We start from the raw sequence: 12,426 nt of genomic DNA, 5'->3' as shown, positions 1-12,426 counted from the left end.
TTGGATCTAGCCCTGATCTCTTGACTGGGTGAGAGTACTCTGCTTAATTCAGAGACTCTGTCCATCACCACCCCTTGTTGTAAATAATTTTGTCCACCCTAAGCGTGGAAGGGTATACTCAGATGTGAGTCCCTTGCTCATTGCACCATCAGGATTCAAGCAAGCCGGGCCGAAGACGGCTGTAATGCCAGAAACCGGTCCCCGGAAGCTTGTTTCCTTCCCAGTGTAAGAATTGGCTTTTGTAGTCTGGTCTGCCCTGTTCCCATGATGCACTGGGCCAGGGACAGACTAATTTGCATACAGCCAGGTTCTGAAACTGGGATGGTGCAATGAGCTAAAAAACGGTGTTGGATCTAGCCCTGATCTCTTGACTGGGTGAGAGTACTCGGCTTAATTCAGAGACTCTGTCCATCACCACCCCTTGTTGTAAACAATTTTGTCCACCCTAAGCGTGGAAGGTATACTCAGATGTGAGTCCCTTGCTCATTGCACCATCAGGATTCAAGCAAGCCGGGCCGAAGACGGCTGTAATGCCAGAAACCGGTCTCCGGAAGCTTGTTTCCTTCCCAGTGTAAGAATTGGCTTTTGTAGTCTGGTCTGCCCTGTTCCCATGATGCACTGGGCCAGGGACAGACTAATTTGCATACAGCCAGGTTCTGAAACTGGGATGGTGCAATGAGCTAAAAAACGGTGTTGGATCTAGCCCTGATCTCTTGACTGGGTGAGAGTACTCTGCTTAATTCAGAGACTCTGTCCATCACCACCCCTTGTTGTAAATAATTTTGTCCACCCTAAGCGTGGAAGGGTATACTCAGATGTGAGTCCCTTGCTCATTGCACCATCAGGATTCAAGCAAGCCGGGCCGAAGACGGCTGTAATGCCAGAAACCGGTCCCCGGAAGCTTGTTTCCTTCCCAGTGTAAGAATTGGCTTTTGTAGTCTGGTCTGCCCTGTTCCCATGATGCACTGGGCCAGGGACAGACTAATTTGCATACAGCCAGGTTCTGAAACTGGGATGGTGCAATGAGCTAAAAAACGGTGTTGGATCTAGCCCTGATCTCTTGACTGGGTGAGAGTACTCTGCTTAATTCAGAGACTCTGTCCATCACCACCCCTTGTTGTAAATAATTTTGTCCACCCTAAGCGTGGAAGGGTATACTCAGATGTGAGTCCCTTGCTCATTGCACCATCAGGATTCAAGCAAGCCGGGCCAAAGACGGCTGTAATGCCAGAAACCGGTCCCCAGAAGCTTGTTTCCTTCCCAGTGTAAGAATTGGCTTTTGTAGTCTGGTCTGCCCTGTTCCCATGATGCACTGGGCCAGGGACAGACTAATTTGCATACAGCCAGGTTCTGAAACTGGGATGGTGCAATGAGCTAAAAAACGGTGTTGGATCTAGCCCTGATCTCTTGACTGGGTGAGAGTACTCTGCTTAATTCAGAGACTCTGTCCATCACCACCCCTTGTTGTAAATGAGAAGCATGAGAAGGCATGTTTCCTTTGATTTCTGAGGCGCCTCAGGTCCACCAGGTCTAAATACCTTTTGCAACTGGCCACAGCAATGGTCACCTGAGGCTTATTTTGTTTTCAGGCATTCTTGGAAGAGTCAACTAATTACCCCCCATATGTTAGGGCCAGGGATACTTGTTAAAGCCTGTTTAAGCTGGAGTAGAGGTAGAGGGTTATCGAGTTAGTGCATAAATTGTAGCTAAGATAAGATTTTACTGATTTAGCCTTCTGTGTACAAAAGCCCATCTCCCTTCTGGATCTGTCTGCGTGACTTTTACTTGGAATTATTCATGTTTATCTACGTATATTCCCACCCCCTTCTGTGCACAACCCGCGTTTGACGACCAATGGAAGACAGCTCATTTCTGGAGAATCTTACTTGCATCCAATCAGTACCTAAAGTGGGTTTCTTGTAGGAATATAACGTCCGGTAGTGACTTCTGAACCAGCTTTCTATTGTCCTGGCGTTATGTTTATTATTTAGTCCATTGGCATTAAAAGAGAGTACTATGAGGTCTTTTACTACTTATTACCTACTAGTAATTAAGCTTCAAAAAAGGGGCGCGCGCTGTTCTGAAAACCAAATAATGTAAACATATATTCTACAACCTCTCAAAAAGTGCAGTGTGCAACAAGGCTTCCTAGTATATCCAAAGTCTTTCCAGGTAGAGGAGTTAGAGCTCATATTAGCTAGAATGAACCAAAAATATATAAAGTAATTTGTGCGTAGCCTCATCCTTTAGGAAACATTTCATCCAGTCGGATACCGAATCAACTTGGTAAGAGGTTTGTGTTATCAAAAAAAAGTGCATCAGTGTGTATAAAGTGACTCGTGCTCATAAAAACAGGTACTATAATAAAATAGGCCTCCAATCTATTGAAAGATTGTTGCCCATATACCTCACGCCTCAATGGCGTGAGGTATATGGGCAATATTCACAGAACTAATCTGAGACAAAATCCTAAACTTACTACTGTTGGTATTCAAGTCAAGTCAAGTCAAGAATTCTTTATTCGATGATTAAAAATCACCATAAATGCACATATATATACAACTGTTTAAAATCCAATTAAATCATTATCAGAATCCTGCTTGTATAACTATCTAATACTTTAAAAAAGGAGAAAAGACAATCTAAAAAAGTACAATAGAAGTCTTGACAATCATTCCCCCCCTCTGGTTACCCTTAGTCGGATCGCCACTTTAATAAAATTCATGATGCAGCACAATGTCAGCGGGTCAGTTGCTTGTTGTAAATAAATTAAGGCCTCTCGAGCATGTTTCATTTTAGCTTGTTTTAAAATATTTACCAAGAATCTACGCCTAGGCATTGAATAAAAAGGACACAACAGTACAAAATGAAGTGAATCCTGCGGAGACCTATTGTCGCAACCGCAGGTTCCCTTCTGCTCAATTGTAGTTAAAAACCCTACTGGTAACGCTAATAAATAAGGTAATAAATTGAGCCTAAAACGGCACATTAAAAACCTATCCTGGGCATTATACATAAGGTACAAATATGGCTCCATTCCCTCGGTGCTCTTAACAAGACTATGAGCCCTCACAATCTTTTTTGACCCTTCGACCTCAGCTCTCTGTGATATTTTCTGGGCTAGAAAAGCTCTCTTTACGATCACTTTGTGCTGAGGTACAATTGTTACCGGATCGACAAAGAGATTCTTATAGCCCAGGGCTTCTAAGGTGGTCTTTACATAGTTGAGCCATGGGATTCTCATACATTTCTCTCTTCCTAGGCAATCATTTAGAATTTCCCTACTCAGCGACGCCTCGGGATTAGTCCAAATTTTCAACCAAGCCACTATGGGTCTAAGCTTCACCAAGTCTTCGAGGTATGGCCTCCCTAGTTCGCTATGGACTATTACACGAGCGGTACTTAGTGGAACTTTCAAGATGGATCTTAAATATTTATTTTCTTCCCGCTGAAGTTGCTAGATGTTGGCAAAGCCCCATACCTCCGCCCCATAGATGACTTTGGAGCAGCACATAGAACCATAAAGGTTCATCACCTGTTCGGGACACCATCTACCTACCCTCCTCCCATAGCTTGCGATAGCGCCATTGGTGGCAATCATTTTACAACAACGCTCCTCTACCGGGGAATTAAATTGTAAAGACCCATCGAATAGTAAGCCTAAGTAGGAAAATGTTTTAACCCTACATTTGTAAGTGGATTTGGTGCAAGGACCGCGTCATCCGCGTAAAGTAAAACAGGGATATGACGCGACCATACTCTTGGACTGTCTGTCCTTAAATTTAACAAAAACTGCTCTAAATTATTTATGTAAAGTGATAATAAAAACGGGGCAAGAATGTAGCCTTGGCGTACCCCACTCCTACAAGGGAATGATTCGGTCAACCCACCCTCCATATTGTACCGGACTTTTGCTGAGGTGTCACTGTGCAGCTCCCTTAAAATGTTAATTAGGCCAACCTCAATCCCCATGAGGGTCATCATGTCCCAGAGCTTATCCCTATTCACGTGTTCGAAAGCAGATGCCAAATCCATGAACCCCATATAGATGGCTTCGTTGCTGGCCTTAGTGTATTTGGCAGTCAGCATATAGAGGTTCAAGCATTGGTCACTAGTGGACCTCCCCATCCTAAAGCCGTACTGAGTGTCCGAGATGATGTTGTTTTCCTCGGTCCACTCAGTCAGTCGGTTAAGGATCCCCCTACCCAAGAGTTTAGCAGACACATCAATCAGAGAGATAGGGCGATAGCACTGGGGGTCGTCCCTATTGCCCTTTTTAAAGATGGGGACGATTATGGCCATTGACCATGAGGGCGGCAAACCACAGCTAATGGCTGCGTTTATAATCCTAGTCATTATAGGGGCCCACAGCTCCACACAGCTCAGAAACAAATCGGGCGGGATCCCGTCTGGGCCGGGGGCTTTATTTTTCGTCAAACCCTCAATTCCGGCAGTAATCTCCTTAATGGAAAAAACTACAGGCTGGCCCTGGTGCGCCTTCCCTACTTGCTCTTCAGTTATTCCTGCTTCGTGGTTATACAGCCCCTTATAGTGGGAAACCCACTGGTCCGGCAAAATATTCGTCCCTATTTCGGGGACATTGTCATCCTGGAAACTTGGTCTGTTAATAATTCTCCAGAATTCAGACATGTCCCTTTTTTCCCCCGCTTCTCTTAAGTCTGCCAATGCTTCCCCCTGTAGGACTAATTTCCTCCTCTTAGTCTCACTCTTATATTTTTTCCTGCACAGTGCAACTTGTTGGGGGTCCCTTGGTCTAATTTTAAGGCTACTTTTAAGCTCCCTTAAAGCCTGGGAGCAATCTCGATCGAACCATCGTGGGTGACAATGTTTCCTTGTAGGCGCCCTTGTTTTTAACAATCCATCTATCAGCTTAGCAATCTGCCCAAATGCCACGAGTAACGGGGAACCTTCTACTGCGGTATCTAAACAATCCTCGAAAACGGATTTCCCAGTATCCATCGAGGATTTATAGAAGGTTTCCCCATCTATTTTAGACCACCTCAGTCGTCTGCCCTGGTCCGTTACCTTCTCAATAATTATACCAGGCTGTCTCCTTCTAGGCCAAGCCAAATAGAGCAACTACAATACTAGGGGATTGTTATCACTGAAAGAGCTCCGTTCTATCCCTACACTAGTGATTCTGTTTTTTAAAACTCTAGAGACTAGGATGTAATCAATAAATGAGGAGCACCCTCTGCCCTTAAATGTCGGTGGTAGACTGCCATCCCTCTGCACGACCATCATATTAATTGTGTGCTCTAAATCATGGTTGTGTAGGAGTTTACTAAAGGCCAGACCTTCTGGCGTATGGTCAAAGTGCGTCCCGTTCTCCACGGGACAATGAGACCATTCAGCGTCTATTGGAACTAGGGCCGGGCATAGGTGGCAATTAAAGTCTCCCATGACGACTATAGCAGGTGCATGAGCCCCCTTCCTAGCGGTGGTTTCCTGGCTCAATCTGTCATCCAATTCCCCTACAAGTGTGTTATAGTCTCCACCCGCCCCATTGTTGTAAACGTTAAACATGGTCAACCTTATCCCCTTGTCCTTGAATCGTACGGCTTGAATGGCATACGAGCACCAGTCCGTGTTAGACCATGTGCCCTGGAGGTTCAGGTCTACATATATGGATAGTCCTCCCATGGCTCTACCCGATCTGGATTTTTGTGCCGGGATGAAGAAACATTTATACCCCTGGATATGAAAGGTGCTATTGTCAACCGCCCATGTCTCCTGGAGGCTAATTATCTGATAGCCACTAATATAGTGGGGACACTCAGTGTTATTGAATTTGGATGCCAGACCCTCTATATTCCAGGAGATAACTCTTACTACTTCCTGAGCTTCCCCTGTTCCCCCAATAGTCCGAATACATTCCAGGGTTTCGGCATGGCCAGATTACGACCCACTATCCCCTATAGGATGTTCAGTAGCTCTGGTCCTGGTCTCTATTATGTCTGCGCGCCTACCACCAATGGGGGTGGTTAGCTGTACCAATGGGCTTTGCAGCCCAGTTTCCACTGGTAAACACCCTCTATTTGCATCACCTGGACACACCCTTCCCCGAGCCCTGATATTATCATCCTCAAGTCAGTCGTTAGTGTCCAGTGAGCTCAGGACCTCATATCTGTTGCTTGTGGTGATTAGGTCGATATGTTGAACTGTTTCCAGGCTAGCACCAAATTTATGAGGGTGGTAAAAGAACCGCAGCGCACAACATTTACATAGTCGTGATGAATAATAGCTGATCCCACCTGCCTCAAAATGTCATTAACCAATCTAGGGGATCTAAAACTCACCACAACACAATCACCCTCCATACTTTTCTTGGATTTACCCACCCATGGTACCCTTCTCACCATCTTGAAGTTATTGTACAAATGATCGCCCAGCACAGTTTTAGCATAAAGGAAATGAAGGGCTTTGTATTTTAGTGTGGTCCAATGTTCTTCGCGACCATCCTGGGTTTTCGGGACATTTGCCAGGATTACTGAATATGGGCAAGCCTCCGGGGGAAGGTGCAGTGAGAACATTTTTTTATTTGGCTGTTCCAGTGGGCTTAGTCTCCCTACAGGCCCCCAAGGCCCTTGTTTTGCTGTCTCCCTTGGTCCTAAAGCTGGGGAAGTCGTAGTAGGTGCTACAACTTGGGCTATGTCCTGAGGCAAAGAAGTTATCATAGAGTCCACCTGGTCGTTTACTCTAGTTGTAATTGTATTCAAAGGGTGAGCCGCTATTAAGTCATTCTCCGGCGATGGGCTTTTCTGGTCTAGGAGATGTTTTTCTATAGCGTTTAATCTACCATCTATTTGCTCGAGTTTGGCCATTAGTGGCAAGATCTTAAAGAAACACTGCAAGACTGGGGTCAGAGCTATATTCTACCTGCACACTATTCCACTATATCTAGTCTATTGTCAAATGATCAGAACCCTGTGCGTATTGGTTGAGGGAGTGACCCGTAAACACCCTCTAAAAAGTGATGTAAAACATCACATACAATGAGAAAAAACACAGTAACCCGCACAAGGGAAATTATACACAAGTTATAATTTTTGCCAAATAATGCAACAGTATTTTTCAGACATATATCATAAATACGTTCAAACAAATGGTGAAGTCCAGATCTTGAAAGTTGTGTTAGGAGCCTTTTTATTCAAAAAAATCGGAAATTCAAAAAATTGCTAGCTGCCAACGCGTTTCGTCACCACCGTGACTTCTTCAGGGACTTAAAACAGTGTTTTCTGATCCCCTCGTATTCGGTATAGTATTCAGGTTTGTTCAATATTTTATGGCAATTTTACGTATTTGTCATCAGTATCACAGGGATTATTGTCAAGGGTAATGTGGCGATTCCCCAATGGTATCTCTCTCCTTTACACATGTAATTTTTGAGGTTTCATTGGACTCATCATGGTTACTTCAGTAAATAGCGGGCATTTTTAGCGTGCCGCAGACGTCTCGTGTAGGGTCCTTTCCAAACGAGTGGCAAGATGAGGGACCTGAGGTTTTCGTCCATAATTCTCATGAACTCGGTCATATTGCATCCCCGGTTGGCCCCTGCTTCTTTCACAAACTACTCATTTCTGCCTGGGGTTCTGCCTTCAGGAGCCATAGGTATAACCTTATCTTGCTGCCCACCCAACCCAGGTAAGGAGATTAATTTCCTAGGTTGTTTAGCTTGTTGCTGGCTACCTTTGGATGCATTACTGGCCTTTCTTTTACCCGTTACAGTCTTGGCCTTGCTCACCGGCCTGGCCCGCTGCTGCCTATTGCGTGTTACCGGGGGCGAAGGAACTAAACTGCTAGCAGAAGATGGGGAAGATGGAGCCGAGCTGATAGATAAGCTACCATCTAAGACTGACCCATTAGTAGCCTGCGGGAGATATATAAGAGCAGATGAAACCGTAGGGCAATCCATTGTCTCTGGAACTAATATTGGCGGTACAATGTGACAGGATGGATCCAGGGAACGCCTCCTTTTCACAAGTTCAATTTCCTTTGCCACAGCGCTTTCGGCTAATTTAAGGAAGGCATCTAAGGTTCCAACCCTACCAGCCCCAGAACACACTTTAGGGTTAACTTTGTCCATATTAATGCAATATTACACCCCTGATGTATAGTACCTGGGCTCTCAACCCAACTGTGACAATACAATTAGCCTGGTTTAACAATGTCTGACAATGTACAGGACCCTCCTTACTGATGTCTCTGATGCTAGTCCACCATAGATGTAAGAGGGGTGGCCCGTCCCGGCCTCTTCTGGCCCCGGACGGCCACAGACGGCCCGCCCTTTGCCCGGGCTTAACACGGCGCGTCCCGCGCGCATCCTCGCGGGGCGAGGGTCCAGGCGTGTTTAAATGCGCCTCCTGGCACGCGATGAAGGGTCGTCCTGGCCCAAGGTATCCTGGGAATTGGAGTCCTCAGCGGGGCCGGCGGAGCCAAGCCCGGGAGGACACCAGCTGTCAGTAGAAGGTAGGATGCAGGAGGGTGTGCTGATTTTGTGAATTGTAGGGTTTGTGATCGTAAAATGGCTTTGTATGTCTAACCCTGAATTGTGCTTCTGAACCATAGACTTGCAATAGCGCTCATCTGATTTCAGTATTTAGTCCATTGCAAATTTTCATTTTCAAAGTATTTTTAATCGGCCCTTATGTCTCTGAGGATTGGCTTCATAATCTGACTGTTATGTTCCAGATGTCTATGCATATAAATGAAATATATGACATTGACTAAGTTTTGAATGTATGTATGTCGTATGTATAGAGCTCTAACATAGCTGAAAGGCAGCAGAGCATTTAGAGTGTCAAAGGCAAAGATACAGTCATCGTGTGACTGAAGAGTCAGCTGTTTATTAATTACAAAGGCACACTGTACTGCACTGTGAGCTAAAGTTCTGTATCGAGGTGGATATTTAGCGCTTTCTTTAAATTGGAGCACTTCTGGCTGTTATGGGATTGTTGTTCCATATTATAGATGCATGGATGGAGAAGGCCTGTTGCCTTGTTGTTGATTTTTCCATCTCTTCGTCTCCAGTCTGATAGTGTTCCTGGTGTAGGTCCACGGGAGATGGTTGGCTTATTAGCTAGATATGCGGGGTCGCCGTAGTGAAGGCTTTGTAGATGATACAGCTGGTTTTGACGATGCTCCAGGCTGTGAGGTGCGATCAGTGGAGATCCCTCAGGGTGGGGTCATTGGTCATAGTTCTTCAGGTCCATCATTGGCCGTCCTGCTGCACTGCTGTATGAAGAATGCTCTTAAGGAGAAGCTTGTGGAGCAGAGCATTGCTACCAAGCAGATGAATGGGGGTCTAAAGTTTCTTTCTAGTTAGTCTCAGTTCGTTTTTTAACTTCAGGTAAGTGCTGTACATCCAGGTCTGGACGAAGTACAAGAAGCACTTTAAGAATTGGGTGTCTGTCGCAGGGGTGACCTTCAAATACAGCTGTGAGTCATGAGTGTGGTGGTGTCCTTTCATGTTATCTGTGAGTAGAGCCAGAAGGGGCTCCCTGTTGGGGCAGAAGATGATGCAGGACAATATGAAACACTGAGGTGCTCCACAGGTGAGCCACATCTTTGGGGACCATCAGGTGCCCATGTGAATGAACTCACGTTAGTTGGAAAGGCAGGTGGAGAACCAATGAAGGGCGTCTCCATGGAAACACATCTGAGACTAAAAGTGTCAATTTGGATGAGATGCCCACTAGTGTTGAAGGAAGGTGGGAGGTTCAGTAATATCAGGAGGCAAGGGTCATCTCTATGGGTAATCAGCAGGACACAGTCTATGATTTGTCGGGTAGTTGTCTCCGTGCTGCAGGACGAACGGACAGCAGATCGATAGTCAGACAGGGGATGGTTGGTGTTGATCTTGGAGTTGGGTGTTGTCTGCTTTTTCTGTGATCCTGTTACAAAATGATCAAGACATGAATAGTGGCACACATTAGATGCCCTGGACAAATCAGCATTATTTGTGATGTGTCTAGTAGTCTAAATATAGATCAAAATTATCATGGTCATTCTCTTGTATTGTTATATCAATTGAGTCAGTCATTTCTAACACTGTACCAGTGTTTACACTGATGGTGTAAAGTGCCTCTTAAGTGCTTGTTGTTATTACTGGAAACAATGTAGACCTATGTCGGTCTTGCTGAAGAGTACCTTTGCTCCTCGCTCAGTCTCACAGCTGTTTATTCTCCCAGTCTGTACTCACTCTGTCTCTCCTGGTCCTTCTGTCTTGCAGTGGAGCGAGAAATATTTTACAATCCCAAAGCGAGGAGCTCTGCTGATCTCCATCCTAATGCAAAGAGCTGTGCTGGTCTTCAACGAACCTTTCAACATGAGGACCGGTCATTCCAGACTTCTGTCGCCTCTCTTCTGAAACCCACTCAGTGCCTCCGTCCAGCTGAAAAGGATCATATACTATTTCAAAAAGGTGTGTTGGTAAAGTATCTGTAATGAGCCTGCATAACAAGGGAGGGATGTCAGCGTGCCCCAGGGATCAGTGCATTACAAGGGGGGATGTCAGTGTGCCCCAGGGATCAGTGCATTACAAGGGAGGGATGTCAGTGTGCACCAGGGATCAGTGCATTACAAGGGAGGGATGTCAGTGTGCACCAGAGATCAGTGCATAACATGGGAGGGATGTCAGTGTGCACCAGGGATCAGTGCATTACAAGGGAGGGATGTCAGTGTGCCCCAGGGATCAGTGCATTACAAGGGGGGGATGTCAGTGTGCCCCAGGGATCAGTGCATTACAAGGGGGGGATGTCAGTGTGTACCAGCGATCAGTGCATAACAAGGGAGGGATGTCAGTGTGCCCCAGGGATCAGTGCATTACAAGGGGGGGATGTCAGTGTGCCCCAGGGATCAGTGCATAACAAGGGAGGGATGTCAGTGTGCCCCAGGGATCAGTGCATTACAAGGGGGGATGTCAGTGTGCCCCAGGGATCAGTGCATTACAAGGGGGGGATGTCAGTGTGCACCAGCGATCAGTGCATAACAAGGGAGGGATGTCAGTGTGCACGAGGGATCAGTGCATAACATGGGAGGGATGTCAGTGTGCACCAGGGATCAGTGCATTACAAGAGAGGGATGTCAGTGTGCACCAGGGATAAGTGCATAACCAGGGAGGGATGTCAGTGTGCACCAGGGATCAGTGCATAACATGGGAGGGATGTCAGTGTGCACCAGGGATCAGTGCATTACAAGAGAGGGATGTCAGTGTGCACCAGGGATAAGTGCATAACCAGGGAGGGATGTCAGTGTGCACCAGGGATCAGTGCATAACATGGGAGGGATGTCAGTGTGCACCAGGGATCAGTGCATTACAAGAGAGGGATGTCAGTGTGCACCAGGGATAAGTGCATAACCAGGGAGGGATGTCAGTGTGCACCAGGGATCAGTGCATAACATGGGAGGGATGTCAGTGTGCACCAGGGATCAGTGCATTACAAGAGAGGGATGTCAGTGTGCACCAGGGATAAGTGCATAACCAGGGAGGGATGTCAGTGTGCACCAGGGATCAGTGCATAACATGGGAGGGATGTCAGTGTGCACCAGGGATCAGTGCATTACAAGAGAGGGATGTCAGTGTGCACCAGGGATGAGTGCATAACAAGGGAGGGATGTCAGTGTGCACCAGGGATCAGTGCATAACAAGGAAGGGATGTCAGTGTGCACCAGGGATGAGTGCATAACAAGGGAGGGATGTCAGTGTGCACCAGGGATCAGTGCATAACAAGGGGGGATGTCAGTGTGCACCAGGGATCAGTGCATTACAAGGGAGGGATGTCAGTGTGCACCAGGGATCAGTGCATTACAAGAGAGGGATGTCAGTGTGCACCAGGGATCAGTGCATAACAAGGGAGGGATGTCAGTGTGCACCAGGGATCAGTGCATAACAAGGGGGGATGTCAGTGTGCACCAGGGATGAGTGCATCACAAGGGAGGGATGTCAGTGTGCACAAGGGATCAGTGCATTACAAGGGGGGATGTGAGTGTGCACCAGGGATGAGTGCATCACAAGGGAGGGATGTCAGTGTGCACGAGGGATCAGTGCATTACAAGGGAGGGATGTGAGTGTGCACCAGGGATGAGTGCATCACAAGGGAGGGATGTCAGTGTGCACCAGGGATGAGTGCATCACAAGGGAGGGATGTCAGTGTGCACCAGGGATGAGTGCATAACAAGGGAGGGATGTCAGTGTGCACCAGGGATGAGTGCATCACAAGGGAGGGATGTCAGTGTGCACCAGGGATCAATGACTTATGCAGGTGAGAGGCGGAATCAGTAGAACTGTGGGTTCATGGTAAGTTGGCTGCACACACAACACTAGAACCAACCTGCAATGCAGACATGTCATAATCAGATATTACTTGAAACCATAGAAATTCACTGAAAAGAACAACGGTTAAA

General features: G+C 46.5%; 1 protein-coding gene across 1 annotated transcript in view; it reads left to right on the top strand.

Annotated features, from left to right (window-relative positions):
* LOC144770001 (collagen alpha-1(XII) chain-like) overlaps positions 1–12,426 on the top strand; it is an 85,248-nt gene that overhangs the window by 7,144 nt on the left and 65,678 nt on the right. Inside the window, exon 3 of the mRNA XM_078654194.1 lies at positions 10,253–10,444. Coding sequence (XP_078510320.1) covers positions 10,253–10,444 — 192 coding nt within the window. The remainder of the gene's footprint in view (positions 1–10,252; positions 10,445–12,426) is intronic.

The sequence above is a fragment of the Lissotriton helveticus genome, chromosome 7 (assembly GCF_964261635.1).
Source record: "Lissotriton helveticus chromosome 7, aLisHel1.1, whole genome shotgun sequence".
Classification (NCBI taxonomy): Eukaryota; Metazoa; Chordata; class Amphibia; order Caudata; family Salamandridae; genus Lissotriton; species Lissotriton helveticus.
Note: the sequence above shows the minus strand (reverse complement) of the source record. Positions and strands in the feature narration are given on the sequence as shown.